The following is a 15,208-nucleotide window of genomic DNA, read 5'->3' as shown; positions in this document are numbered from 1 at the left end:
CCCTCCAACAAGCTTTATACAATCGCTTTATTTAGAACACAACAGCAACAACAACAGCAACAGTCCACACACCACACTCGAACCACCGTTCAGTGCCCACGACTACGTATAACACGTCACTTTTGTATATACACATACACACGCCTACGCAGGCCCACGCAGAGACACATCGACACATCGACACGTAGGTACAACACACGGAGCAGCTATGATGTATCAACAGGGGTATCTCAATGGATCTCATAAATCTATGGAATCTCGTCCTCATCCTCGTCCACATCCACACCCACATCCTCATCCTCATCCTACCCTCCATCTACAGCTGCAACATCATTATCCTCCTGCAAACACGGCTCTCCAGAGTATACATGGAGTTTCATACGCAACAGCAACTACTCCAATGACACCCTTGGACGTAAACTATAGCCACTCGATGATTCCTTCCAATTTACTTGTCAATTCACCCTATTTCACACCACCACCTTCAGGGCAGTATTTTTCATTCCAGCCTCCTCTCCCATCTCCTAACCAATCTCATCATCCTCATCCTCATCCTTTGTCTTCACAATCGAGTCATCATAGTGGGTCTCGACAACAAAGCAGGGAATCTCATCCATCGTCGCCAAATTTTCGTTATTCAAGAAACAAGTCACAGAGTCTGTTGAGAGGCAGCCATTCAACCTACTCAAATAACCATCACCACAATCACAAGGCGGAAGGCAAACAAACTCTGTATCTCAACTCAGTGCAAGGCTCCTCGGCTTTGGCTTCAGCCTCAGCTTCTGGGTCAGTTTCTTGTGAACATGACGACTACTCATACATGTTGAATAACCAATTTGACCAATTGAATCTCTCGCGAACCATTGTCTTGAAAAACTTGTGCGAGAACATTTCCTTACATCAACTACTCGATAACATTGATTTTGGTCCCATTGAATATATCAAATTATTCACCAAGCAAACACCAAAGTTTTTCCAAAATGATGGCTCGTTGTCTCTGGATGTCAAGACAAAGATTAGCTACATCTCGTTTATAAACTCCAAAATCGCCGTCTTGTTTTATCTCAAGTATGCCAAGAATCAAGAATACTTATCTAGATTGAAACAGTGTTTGAAATCTGATCAATTGAAAATTCACTTGAATGATATCAATGGTGCTAAAGAGTCTCTGCAAAATTCAAAGCAGGACTACATCAAACTCAAAACTTTGAATTATATTCTTGATTTCCAAGCGACTCGTTGCTTGGCTTTATTTTTCAAAGTGGGTAACCTTGAAGCAGGCGTCAATCAAGAAGAGGATAACATTGATGAGATTCAACGACTCATTGCTACTCAATGTGAAAAATTTGGTGATATAGAAGATTTCCAACTCAAACTAGACGAGGAAGAAACCGTTAAACAAGAAGATGGAGAAGAAGCTGGAAAAGAAGAAGAAAAGAAGGAGAAAGAAGAAGAAGAAAATGATGTTGAGGAGGAGGACGACGAGTCTCAAAGCGTTAATGCCAAGGTGATTATTCATTTCACCTCGATTGACTCGTGTATACGTGCTTTTGAAAGCTATACAAGAAGCATCCAACATGCAACTGCTTCTCGAGACTCATCCAATTTACAAGAAAAAACTAGTAAATACAGCATTCAATTTACAAATGTTCAATTTGAAAAGGACAGGTGCGATCGAACCCCCATGGAGAGCAGTCCCAACACTATGGAAGATGGTGCAAAATTGTCCAATCCAAGTTCTTGCCAGGCGCTGAATCCAACTTCAATTGAAAATGGCTTACACGAAATGAATAGCAGTGGGCCCTTGGACAATAGTTCCGATATCAGTAGCTTTATCGATTCCCCAGAACGAGGCGAGAATGAAGTTAGCATTGTGGATCCAGTCAGCCCCAACAGCTCCGATATTGAAGGTGGCTCGCCCATTTTGCAAAATGTCTATGCTCCATCTGATGAAAGACATCACCGCGAGTCCGTTGCAAATGGGTCATACTCAATGGTTTCGGAATCCTCGGGCTTTAGTCACCATCATCACAATCATCACAATCATCACAATCATCATCATCATCATCACCTTGCTCCCCAAGCACCTCATGCTCCTCCTTCGTCTCATCCAGTGACACAATTGGTGCCTGTCTCGTTTGTACCGGCCACGCCGTTTTCGGCACACTCTAGCCATTCAGCGATAATGGCGAATAATAATAGTAGTAATGGTGGTAGTGTTGCAGGGGTTGGTGCTGGCGCAAGTGCTGGCACGACAATGCCAGGCAATCGATCTTTGTATTTGGGCAATTTACACCCAAACACCACGGTGGAGGAAATTGCAAACAATGTCAGAGCAGGAGGATTGGTGGAGTGCATCAACTACATCCCCGAGCGGAGGATATGTTTCATCACTTTTGTCGATCCAAATGTCGCATACATGTTTTACATGAACCATCAAGTGCTGCACCAATTGGTAATCCATGGCTATGATATCACGGTCAGTTGGGCAAAACAACACAGCGGGCCCTTGCATCGGGACATTGCGCTAGCCGTTACCGCAGGTGCTTCGCGTAATGTTTATCTAGGCATTAGGCCAGCGCGCGAGGAAGGCGAACGAAAGCCCAGTATACCGAAGGAGCAAGAGTTGCGAGAGAATTTTTCAAGGATTGGTCACCTTGAGCAGATTAACTTTTACCACAATAAGGACTGCGCGTTTTTAAACTTTATCAACATTGCCGATGCCATTGCTCTTGTTGAGTCATTTGAAAGTGACGAGACAACTGGTATTTTCAAATTAACTAAAGCCCTCGATGGCGACAGAGAGCTTGCGACGGAGTTGTACCACAAATACTGTGTATTTAAGATTAGCTATGCTAAAGATCGCTGTGGAAACCCACCGAGGTTCTCCTTTAAAAAGAAGTTGGAAGGAAGTCAGGGTTCTACTTATCAGCAATATCTGGAGCAATTGCATTCGAGTCTCCGCAAGTACAACAACAACAACAACAACAAAAACAAAAACAAGGGCAAGGGCAAGGGCAAGGGCAACGACGAGGAACAAGTTATAGAAGTTGAGGAAAAGAGAACAGAGGAACCAATCACAGCAGAAGCTGCATTGGTTTTTGGTATTGTCAAGACTGAACAAATTGAGGATGCAGCAGCCCTGCAAGACACCAAGCCTAATGAACCAACAGAGTATGGTTATGAAGAGAAGGAAGTAAAAGAGCAAGAAGAGGTTGAAGAGGAAAAAGTTGGAATTGAAATGGCAGAAGAGGAAAAGGCAGAACAGGTTGAACAGGAAAAGGCAGAACAGGTTGAACAGGAAAAGGCAGAACAGGTAAAACATGAGGAGGCACAAGAAGAAGATCGACAAGAACAAGAAGAACAAGAAGATGATGAAGAAGAGGAAGAAGATGATGAAGAAGATGATGATGAAGTTTCTATCATTATCGGCTCTGACGAGACTGCTTCACCGGAGACCAAAAACACAAGTAAATTTGTATCGAAAAATGCAACCTCGCAAGCAAAGAGTAAGGAAAGAGCACACTCGAAATACCAAAAAGTTTACTACCACAACAGTTTTGACTCATCATATTCTCGTGGCAGGTTTTCAAGAAACTCCTCAACTGTGCTGGTCAACAGTGGCTTCAATCCTCCGTTTTCGCCTTATGTGCAAGCTCAGTCCGTTTACTATGCTCCACCAACGAGCAGAAATAGTTCAACGAGCAGCTTTAGAGCTAGCCACTATCCCGTTTCACCGAACCTCAATTATTTCAGCCATCACCAACATGCGATGCATTCATTTCCATTATCAGTACCACCACCACCTCCGCCACCCGAAGCGCAAGCACAACAATATGTTGCCATGGCTCCGTCTACTCCTTACTGTGGACAGCCGTATCAACAAGTTCGATATGTGCCGGTGATTCAGCATCAAGTTCCTCAGCTGCAGGCTACGAAACAACAACAACACCACCACCACCACCACCATGGTAGCAGTTACTCCTCTGGAAGCGAAGTGATGGCTCAGTATTTGAACAGGTCACAGCAAGAATTTATGGCACTTGGAGCAGAGCCTTTGTATGAGAGTCAAGATGCCGGGTTGAAAGGTTCCAATAGACAGAGCAAGCGTCAGAACGGCAAGCAACGCCGTTGACAGCTTTCTCGTTGTTGAGTTTTGATAAACCCACGTTGACATTGACTTGGTAATTTTCCTCCACCCCACCTCGTTTTTTTGAAAAAAAAAATAAGTGCAAAAAAAGATTTGGTATGTCCTCAAGGTGTTATATTCTATAAATAATAATTATATATATATATCTATAAAAAAAAAAGAACGAGATTGATTAGATTTGTCTAAATTTTATGTGTCCAAGTCTAAACTTTGATTGTGATTGAAGCGTAAGTTCCCAACACGGCCAAAACGATGGAAATTGCAACTCCAATTTTCAAAAACCAGCTGGTTGAAACTGAGATTCTTGATCTGTTCAATTTCAAATAAAACATCATTGGTAGTGTCAAGCAGACTGTGTAACAAATGGCGCTTCCCAAGAATGAGATCAAGTTGCCAAAAGAAGTGAAGAATAATGATAAAAGGAGTAGAATACAGCAAAAAGTGAATCGTGCAAGAACTCGCAAGGTTTTCAAAGTTGATGGTGAGTGCAGAGACGCCATGTCACGATGAAGCTTGAAGTTCTCTTCTTCATCGTCGTCATTGTCGTTGCAGTTGTCGTTGTTTCTCAAGGCATTGTCTTGTTCAATTTGCGCATTGGAGCTCGGAGAATAGTGCGGGGCTTTCGGCGGAGGTGATATGCCCAATATTCTTTCGTACGACGTAATGATGGGTCGCGTCACTAACGGAAGTTTCGATATTGGTAAGATCCCCATCAATAAACACAAGACCTTGTTGACCCATGCGGGATAACTTGGATTGCGCATGATGTTCTTGATGATCGAGTCATCAACTAAAGTTCCATACATCAAATAGCCGGTAACACCAATGGTGAAATCTAAAACAAAAGTGATGAGATATGAAATGTTGCTCGACTTGCTGAATTTTTGCGGATGTTTCATATCTCGATATAACTCGGGAAACACGGGGTGTCCACCCCAGGGAGCCATGAATATGCCAAGACTGAACAATAAACTGTTAAAGTTGCGAGGAAACATTTCTGTTGGAGCAAAATGTAGCAACGAATCAATGACAAATGATGCGCTATCAGTAGTGTTACTATCATCGACGACATTAATGAACCCACAGCCGATAATAACCGAAATTATGCCTATAGTAGCCAAGATTCCACCCAAGCTGAACATGGACAAGATATTCAACGGCAAAAAGCTAGTCACGAACACCATCACCACAATAATCAATTTCAAATAGTTAACGTGGGGCCAAACAAAGTAGAAACAATCAGCAAACAATATGATCAAGGAAAGTGAAGCTCCAAGTAGATCCAACACGAAAAACCCAGTAACTACCAAAGCGAAAACTCGACCTCCAAACGCATATGAAATGTCAGCATAAGTCGTCATCTGATGCAGCTGGTGCCGATGCAAATGCAAGATTCGGCCTAGATACTTGGCAGTCAAATTCGTGCTGAGTGCCGAGCCCACGAGCAACACAACCCCGCAGATCCATCCACTGAGACGGAATCCAAATGGCAACGAAAGCATGCCGATGCCAACCAAGGTGTTTATCGAGTTGAATATCGTTTGCGCTGAAGTTGACGTTCCGCCATGTCGATTAAGGGACGCCACGCTGCTGCTCCTTCGGCCCAGTTTCGATGTAGTGGGGATGATCAATGGCGCAGTTTCACCATTCAACACACCCACCTCTAGATCACCTTCGTGGTTCTGCACTGCTATCCTCGCATCTATTTCATTCTCTTCACCATCTTGGCTTTCATCTGCCACGCTCGCGTACAGCGCCGAGGGGGGTAATGGCGAAGATAAACGAGGGTGAATCCCTGGACGCCCGCTTTCCCCTGCTCTGTAGTAGTCACCACCAATATCGCCTTCGCCTTCGCCATCAGCATCGTCGTTGTCGTCGTCGTCATCATCGTTATAGTCGTGTCTTTCCATTAGTGAAGATCCGCTATGCTGTTGCGCTCGTGTATACGACGAGGCGAACTTGTGAAGCGAGTTGGCGCCGCCATAGTCCATGAACGATGAGCGCCGGCGGCGATTATGGTCACTTTGAGCTGAGGCTGTGGAGTTTAACGGCGAAGAGGGTGCTGTCATTGGGGAAATAAGTTGCTTGGGGATGAAGTTTTGAAGTTGAAATTTCTGTACTTTCTTTTCACCTTTTGGTTTTTTTGTTTTCTTCTTTTCAAAAAGTCTTTATTTTGCGGCAATTTTGAGTTTCAAACAATGTGCTTGTACATGGGGGGAAAATGGGGCGGTTGCGAAACCAAGCGAATCTTGATTGAAATTTTCTATCTAAAGAGGCTGCGCTTGTTGGTTGTGCGGTGATTTTGAAGAGCCTCGATGAGTGTTGATGAGCTTTGAAGAGTTTTTTTTCAAGATATATTTGAAAACGTGTTAGCCAGGGTCTTGGGGTGGGATAGTTTTGAACGAAAAAGGCATGGCGATGCCTATTTTGCAGTTCTCGAGATAATTTTGATGAGAGAGATGCGCCAAATTTTTTTTCACCATTTTCCAGCGTGAAATTAGACATTAACCAACAGCGCCACGGCCGATGTAAGGTTGGAACAAAAAAAGACCAGGCTTTGCACATCGTTGCTACAGCAGAAACGCTAAGCACTTCGAGATTGGCAGCCGGTGGCTGTTGGTGGAAAGTGTGTAGGTTTTATGGGTTTTCATGTGCTGATCACGTGCACAACTGAAACGGGTGAAATTAGACATTAACCAACAGCGCCATGACGCTGTAAGGTTGGAACAAAAAAGACCAAGCTTTGTACATCGTTGTTACAGCAGAAACGCTAAGCACTTCGAGATTGGCAGCCGGTGGCTGTTGGTGGAAAGTGTGTAGGTTTTATGGGGTTTTCATGAGACGGCTAAGTGCCTAGTGGTGTGCTGATCACGTGCACAACGGAAACCGTTGTCCTTCATTTTCCTCCTTCTTAACAAGACAGCAAGCCTGTAACCTCCTTAACAATTTTTTACAACCAAACCGCCAACCAACGCCTTTCACTACAAAACCACCACGCTGCTGCTGTTTTTGCTGCCACAACAATCAGCTCTTCCAACACACAACCAGGATGTAGCTCGAATCCAAGTTTTTAACCGGCAATTATCTATCCAGAGAACCTACTTGCTTCGACATCCTGTTTTCGTCTGCGAGATCGCTGCGAAAATTATTAAATCGCTTTGGCGACAACGTCAAAAATTTTTGACACGGGCTAAGGCATCAACTAGTGTTCGTATATTGATGGGAACATGCTTGAGAAACAAAAAAAAAAACAAACAGGCTCGATGAGAGTTTCTGCAACTACAGTTGGTAAGATCTACATGCCGTTTTGGTAATGTGTTTTTCCTCAGCAACATTGCATCACGTGGATTGCATTTCCTGGTGAGGGCCCTTCCTCCCACTACGTTCATTGCCGTCATGGACAATAATATGTTCGTACAGCGCAACCGCGGAAGGATGTCATATTTTTGATCCTTCATGTCGTGCATTACGAAACCAAACTGGAGAAGAAGCGTAAGCATTTTTTTTTCTGGGGAGGAAGTGGGCTGCAATATTCAAAAAGAAGTGTTTGAGTTGTGGTTGGGAAGGAAAAATGGAGCGGGATTATTACACTCGTAATTTGACATCTTGCTCATTCGCGCATTGAGACAGCAGTTCTGCTGCGGTTGCTCGAGGCATGCTCAAGCAGCATTTTATACGATTTGAAGAGGCGAAAAAGGGAGATTCCTCCGAAGACATTAAAAATTTCGATAGAGAAAAATGGCAAGACACTTCGTATGTGGGTGGTAGGAACATGGCTGGGGATATATAATAGCATCCAAAAGCAGGAGTCCAATAATTTTTTTTTCAAAGAAAACAAACAAACAATAAAAGACCATGCACGCAAACGCAGCTGGACACGCAAGAAGATGCACCATGCTGTAAGGCTATACGGGTGCAAAAGACCCAGCCTCTTTGGCTTCTAGAAGGAAAAAGCAGAAGAAGCAGAAGAAGAAGGCCAGTCGAAAATATCGTGTCAGCCTACTTTACAAACTGACTGTGTGCGAGTGTGTTTGTTGTGCGAGCAAATTTATTGCGCAAGCAAGTTTCCTGTATTTTGAGGTTTTTTTTTTTTACGTTTGTTTTTGATAACTCAAAGTCACCGCCGATTAGCTCCCTTATTTGTCCCACACAAATAATAGAACTCCAATCAACTTGTCGTGCTTAAGTTGGCTTGAGTTGAGTGAGACAGGGAAGCGTTTTGAAATTATTATTGAGGGAATTCCTCGCCATTGGAAAAAAGAAAGAAAACCAAAAAAAGGACCAAAAAAAGGACCAAAAAAAAAACCAAATCCCGTCTATGTTGAAAAGTGACTTGCTTACACAGCTGCTCCCTTCAACGCTGAATTTTCCATCGCCCTCGCCCAGTTGTCAGAGAGAGAAAAAAGAAAGGCCCAATATGCCAATTAGGCATAATCTTACACGGTGTGACCACACGTAAGGAACCTAAAATCTCAAAATGCACTATTTGATTTTGGATTTTTTGATGTCGATAGTGACTGTTGATAATATTGAGGGGTTACACTTCAACCAAACGAAAAAAAATTTTTTACACAGTGCGTGGATCCCATGACGGCTATAGACTGATAGTCTGTTACCCGCGAGAAGGAAGCCTTATACACGCGCATTGAGTAAGCGTCTATCTTGCAAAAAAAAACAAGAACCCCTATGTATGAAAAGCGCTGCTTTTGGGCATGTCCATCCGACGAAATATTTTTCCCGATTGCTGGTTTTCAATAAAAAAAAAAAACTTTATAAAATTTCCAACTACACGAGACCGGGATTTTCTTGCCAAATATAATAATGAATCTTTATAATATTGTTTTTTGGTCTGTTTTGTTTCATTAGGGCCTAGGCTACCATCGAGGGCACCCTCAATGTTTGCTGTTTGAATACTTTCTTGAGGTTCTGTTTTTTTGATCTTTTTTTGGGGATTTTGAGGTTCTTTGAGGGGTAAAACGAAGAAAAAAACAAGGCGGCGGCTCTAGAACATGACATGGTGGCTACCAGGTATCTTAGCCATCCGACCAACTTACTGATTCAACCACTATGTTCGTCAAGGAAAAAGAATTGTCTAAAACGTTGTTCACAGTTGCCATGGACAAGCGTAGAACCCAAAACAAATCCAACTGGAAATATCCTCAACTAAATTGAATATTTTTCTCAAAGAAAAACAAAAAAAAAGGAAGTTATAATTTCCACAACAAATCTAACCAAAAGAAACTACCAGACATAGTTTGAAAGTTTTGGATTGAATATCGTGAAAATTTTTTGCCTTCCAATAATATGTCACCTGCCTAGGGGGGGTGGAGGCCGCACCCTTCTTCTCTGAATGAGAAAGAGTGTGTGTGAGACAAAGAGAGACAAAGCAAGAGTGTTGTTTATTATAAGCAAAAGTGTTAAAATCAACAATTGTATGAGGTTTAGCAAGTTTGTTTCTCAAACTCAGTAATACCTATAAAAATTTGATTAAATCCTCGAACTGATTTCGCTCAGAGGGTTTTTTTTTTGGCTTTTTGGATTTTTGGACTTTCGGTTTGGTTTTTTTTTTTCTTAAGTGAAAGGTGTCAGACTAAACTTTCGGGACAAGAAAACTCACCGCTTAGAAAGGATCTATCTATAAAAGGTTTAGCATAGGCTTGGGGGATCTCCTTGGAAAAGCTTGATATAATACGTTATTGTTCCTTTGTTGACAAAATCTGCATCGAATTTTTGTTTTTTTTTTTTTTTTTGTTTTTTTATTAATTTCAAGATTCCTCAATCAACTCACAACTTACAACTCAAATTTTACATTGGCATTAACTTAATCAAAAATTTTTAAGAATTTCCTTCATCAGATCTCAAGCTTCCTTTTTTTTCCCCAAGTTGAATCTTAATTATTGCAAATTCCTCAACTTGATTAGACTATAGCTCGACTTGTGAAGTTTTCCAACATATATTCTTTTTGATTTTTCAAGCATTACTCGAGAAGTTTTTCAACAAAATTTTTCATTGCATGGGCGTCATAGATGAATAAAGTTATGACGACTCCTACGAACGCAAACTTCTATGGCCAAGACATTCCTGGCGGATCTTCAAACCCCGAGCATATGAAAACCACAAACAGACAGCATTTGCATTTTCCAGCACAAGATAAACAGCAGACCAATTTGAACCAGCAGAACCAGCAGTTGGACCATCAACTGCAGTCTGCACAATCGGAGGCCTTGCAATCCCAGAAAAATAACGGCACTCAAGTGCAACAACAACAACAACCCTCGAACATGGAAACTCCTTTGGCATACCAGCAATACCCTCTAGCGGCCCAGCAAACGACAAGACCGTCCAAAAACTATCTTTTAGATTACTCCAATTATTATGCATTACAGCCTGGCTACCCTGCGAGCCAGAACCCAGAGTTCTTGGGCACATCGAGCAGCTCAACAACAAACAATGGCACCAGTGGCAACTTGTCAGAATTCTCCAACACAGGTAGTGGTGTTGGCGGCGTTGGCAGCGTCGGAGGCAATGGTGGCGGTAGCAGTGTTGGCGTTGGCGTGGTGAGCTACCCTCCCCATGCTTCGTATCCCTCAATGCCCCATCAGCAAGATTTTATGGGCAATAACTTGACCAATTTCATGCTCGGGCACCAGCAGCCGCCTCAACACCAGCTGCAGTTGTATTCGAAAGTTGGAAATCTGACTGTGCTTTCGCAACCTCAACAGCACAATGACAATGGAGAGAATCCAATTCCAGAGCAACAACAACAGCAGCAGCAGCAGCAGCAACATCAACAGCAGCAGCAGCAACAACAGCAACATCAACAGCAGCAACAAATGTTAGTTCAAGCTTTTGGAAGTCCCAGTGCCATGTTGTACTCCCACTCCACGGTTTCACCATATCCGATGCCCTATTCTTCGCCCATGGGAACAAACCCAGGTGCAGTTTCTCATCCAAACTATTCAACGTCTAGGCAGACGCAGCACCAGCATTCAATGAAGAGCCTGAAACAAGCACAAGTTGCATTCCCGCTACGGAACCCGCTGATCTCGTCGACTTTGACAAACAAGTCAAGAACCTCCTCGACATTTTCTAACAAGGACCGGCAATCGCGGGCCACGTCAATCAGCAGCAGCATACCCCGGGCCGAATACCCGGAAATGGTGGTGAGACCAAAAGTGGCCACGACCCGATGGGATGACGAAAACACGAATTGCTACCAAGTCAGGGCCAAAAACATACTAGTCTCGCGCAGGGAAGATAACAATTATATCAACTGCACCAAGCTTTTGAATGTGGTTGGGATGACCAGAGGCAAGCGAGACGGTATATTGAAAACGGAAAAGGTCAAGAATGTTGTTAAAGTGGGGTCGATGAACTTGAAAGGTGTGTGGATTCCATTTGACAGAGCATATGAAATTGCTCGGAACGAAGGGGTGGATGGAATCTTGTACCCTTTGTTTGTAAAGAACATTAAAGAGTATTTCTTGACTAAAGGCCATAAATTAAAGAGCGAGGATGATTTGGAAGAAGAAGAGCAGGCCAAGAATGCCAAGGAGCAGAATAGCAATTTCAAAATACTACAAGAAGCAGGCCCATCTTATGAAAAGGGCGAAGAAGACTGCGCTTCCAATGGCTTGTCCACGTCGTTGGGGTCGCTGGAGGCCAAGTACAGAAACGACTATTTTGACCGGGCGTTACAATCTTCAGGTCTTAAAGATGAGGAAATATACGGGGATTCGCTGCAACAACCATCACTTCGTGTCCCAAAGACACTTTGAAAATTGCATCATCATCATCATCATCATCATTTTTTTTTTTTATTTTCGTCATAACCGTCATCATCATCACCTTATGATTTAACTTCTCATTATGTAGTATATAAAGCCAACATTTTTTTTAATGATCACGAATTGAAATAATGATATATTTCGTAGAACCTCTTGAAAGTTTTGAAAGGGTGAAAAAAACGGTGAGCATTTGATTCGTGACAAAACCCGCCTAAGCCACAGGGGTTTAGCTGAAGGGGAAGGGGTTTGCAGCCTTTTGCAATTCGCCGAGTGCTGTTTGGTAGGACTAAAAAAAAAAGAAAAAGCTTGAAGATTCAAAAGCTCAAGAGGGCCAGGAAAGTTGAATTTTTTAGGTAGGGTTTCTCCTAAAACTTTACATGTTCAACACGAGTCGATCAATCTTTATCTACTGCTGCCACTACTGTCGAGACTGTTATTTACTTCTATGAACGTTCCACGCAATCTCTGCTGCTGCTCGATGGTTTCAAATAGACCTTTAAACGTCCCCTTGCCGAATCCGTTATGGTGATGCCGTTGGATAATCTCGATAAACAACGTAGGTCGGTCATGCAATGGTTGTGAGAAAATCTGCAAGATATAGTGGCATTTACCCGTTTTCTTATTCCTCGTCGATGGATCATAGTCCACCAAGATGTTGAGTTTACGTAGCTCGTGCATATCTTCGTATAACTTGACTTTATCCTTGCGCATTCGATTAAGTAAAGTCTCATAGTAATGGTCACTAGTCTTGTTGAACTCTATGCCTCTTTGGATCATAGCGCGCACAGTTTGGATTATATTGTTGGTTCTAAACGCAATGTGCTGGACACCCGGTCCGCCGTAGAAATCGTTAAACTCTTCAATTTGTCCCTTGAATTTCGACTTCACCGGCTCGTTGATGGGCACCTTGATGAGCCCATTGCTGGAACTCATAACCATAGATCGCAACGCAGTGAACCCCGTTGAAACGTCTTCTTCATCCGCCGACCAAAACTTGTGGAAGCCAAACATCTCAGCATAAACGCGTGCTTGGACAAGCATTTGGTTCCACGAAAAGTTTTCCACGCAATGATCAATGGCTATTAGTCTTATCGGCGGTAGCAGGTCGAGCTGTTTCTGGTATTCACAAGAGTTGTGCCTGACTGTGTTGGAATAACCTGGGAGGAAAGGTCCCGTGTAATTGACATTTTCAATCAAGGTGTGCTGGAGATCAGTATTAGGTACAGTCAACGTTGCCAATTTCACAGTACCGTTTGCATCGGTTAGCTTTCTTGGTGGGCGAATGATTCCTGCACCTGCTTCCACGGCTTTGTTAAACACAGAGTCAATGTCTCTCACGTTGAATGCAATATCCATCACCCCTTCGGCATGGCACTTTAGGAATTTCTGGATCAAGGTGCACTCCATGATATCGTTGTATATGGCTTCTGAGTCATTCACCGTTTTCACGACGAGCTCATTAAAGTTTTGCGTGAGGTCGCGGTATTGGACACTGTGGATAATGGTTTGGAACATGTTTCTCGCAAACTCCAGCGACTGGATGGGGTTGCAACTCAACCCAACGACTTTATTATTCACGTAATCAAACACCAAATCTTCGGTGGTGATTTTAAAGTCATCGACATACGACTTTGATCGCGAGTCAAAGCTTTCCATTTTGCTCAAGTCGTTTTTGAAGTAGGGGAATTTCAACACATTGTCATCTTTAAAAGTCTCCAACGTGTTTACAATCTCCAACGAAATGGCTCCATTTTGCACAACATGCGAAGCAACTAATCTCGAATTGTTCTCTAGCCCCTTGTACGCAACTTCTTCAAACCCCATAGCCAATTGCAAATACTTGGACATCTGCTTTGCGTTGGAGCTGCAAATCTTTAACGAGTGGAACCCGATAAACCCATCAAATGCATACCTTGTAGTGGGGAACTTGTCAGATATGAGCTCTTCACAGGAAAACAGCAACAACGGATCATAGCGTGCACTGGGGAAAAAGGGCAATTGAGTCAGCAAAATGGAATCGATCTCGTCCTCATCGGGTGGCCGTTGTTCACCAGTCGTTAGCAGGGTAGGTTCAGTCAAAGTCAACTCGTCTCTTGTATTCTTTGTACTCGTGAATATTGAATCATCAGTGATGCTGTCCATTTAGCAAAAATTATCAAATTTTGAAAAATTAAAAAAAGAAAAAAGACAATATAGTATCTGTAGTTTTCTTCTTGTATTCTAGCGAACTTTTAGCAAAAAAAATTAAGGTTTAACAGAGGGCAAAGAATGCTTTTTGAAAAGTTTTTTTTTGAACCTGTACCTCTCTTTATGAAATTACAAAAAATTAAGGAGTTTTCGCTTTCTCTCGAGATTTGTATTCTTACGAAGCGCAAATTTTGGCTTTTTTTTTGGCTGCGAAAAAAAAAATTAAAAAGCGCAAGTGAGAGTCTTGACGGATCAACACACTAAAACCCCCTCAAACCCTGGTCAAAATTGAAAAAGGTTGCACATTTGCTCTTTTTGATCTATTGGGAAAGACAAACCAACATTGATGGAAAACAAGGTAATTTAGGTTTTTGCAACTGGCGCCTCTTTTTCTTGCAACTGTACTGATTTGAATCTTTCAAATTTCCTCTTTTTTTTACATCAACACCCGCGCAACACACACATGTACACCTGCGGCGGCTACTCTAACTAAGCGTAATGCACCGTTATTTTCAAGAAAATGTGCAGCTGGCTAAACAAAGAGAATGCAAAAAAAAAGGACCAGAACACCAACGGCTTCAAAAATTTGTTGGACAATGAGATTTTGCAAAGAGTTTTTTTTTTTTTGGAGGTTTCCAATCAAGGTTGGATTATGGGCAGTCCTAGTCGAGGGCCTGGCCATTTGTTATTTTAAGAATCTAGTAATACTTTCATCTTGATACCTTTAAAGATAGCTGCGGTGTATTGTTCTTACAGAAGCAAGGGTATCTCTGGCCCTCCTTTCATTCGATGCAACTTGCCTCCTCTGCCAGCGTCCCCCCTCTGCACTCTGAAAATGGCTACTGTTGCAAAACCGTCATGTGTTCCACACCCTGTCTCAGCTCCAGAATAGAGAATCCGTTGTCTTTCTATTCTATTCTTTTTTTGAAGTTATCGCCAAGCTAGGCATGTTGGGTTCATCTTACTCCAACCATGAGACGAGTCCGTCGCAGGCTCATTCAAACAACAAACTCGCTGGCGCAAAATAAAAGATAAGGGAAGAACACAGAAAACATAAATTGGCCGTGTCAAACAGTGACAATCT

At 42.6% G+C, this 15,208-nt stretch overlaps 4 protein-coding genes across 4 annotated transcripts; 2 read left to right on the top strand and 2 right to left on the bottom strand. All coding sequences in view use genetic code 12, as the record gives it.

The window, feature by feature from the left end:
* Window positions 1-820: 820 nt before the first annotated feature.
* On the top strand, window positions 821-4,135 carry LODBEIA_P25340 (uncharacterized protein; the record flags this gene model as incomplete). Its single annotated transcript, XM_066972544.1, has 1 exon — window positions 821-4,135. One exon carries the CDS (start codon window positions 821-823, stop codon window positions 4,133-4,135), a length of 3,315 nt encoding a protein of 1,104 aa, XP_066829472.1.
* A 218-nt stretch (window positions 4,136-4,353) lies between these two features.
* On the bottom strand, window positions 4,354-6,219 carry LODBEIA_P25330 (uncharacterized protein; the record flags this gene model as incomplete). Its single annotated transcript, XM_066972543.1, has 1 exon — window positions 4,354-6,219. The coding sequence occupies one exon, from the start codon at window positions 6,217-6,219 to the stop codon at window positions 4,354-4,356; it is 1,866 nt and encodes a 621-aa protein (XP_066829471.1).
* Window positions 6,220-10,188: 3,969 nt separating this feature from the next.
* Window positions 10,189-11,928, top strand: LODBEIA_P25320 (uncharacterized protein; the record flags this gene model as incomplete). Its single annotated transcript, XM_066972542.1, has 1 exon — window positions 10,189-11,928. The coding sequence occupies one exon, from the start codon at window positions 10,189-10,191 to the stop codon at window positions 11,926-11,928; it is 1,740 nt and encodes a 579-aa protein (XP_066829470.1).
* Window positions 11,929-12,339: 411 nt separating this feature from the next.
* On the bottom strand, window positions 12,340-14,079 carry LODBEIA_P25310 (uncharacterized protein; the record flags this gene model as incomplete). Its single annotated transcript, XM_066972541.1, has 1 exon — window positions 12,340-14,079. One exon carries the CDS (start codon window positions 14,077-14,079, stop codon window positions 12,340-12,342), a length of 1,740 nt encoding a protein of 579 aa, XP_066829469.1.
* Between the last annotated feature and the right edge of the window lie 1,129 nt (window positions 14,080-15,208).

Source organism: Lodderomyces beijingensis (assembly GCF_963989305.1).
Source record: "Lodderomyces beijingensis strain CBS 14171 genome assembly, chromosome: 3".
In the NCBI taxonomy this organism is placed as follows: Eukaryota; Fungi; Ascomycota; class Pichiomycetes; order Serinales; family Debaryomycetaceae; genus Lodderomyces; species Lodderomyces beijingensis.
Note: the sequence above shows the minus strand (reverse complement) of the source record. Positions and strands in the feature narration are given on the sequence as shown.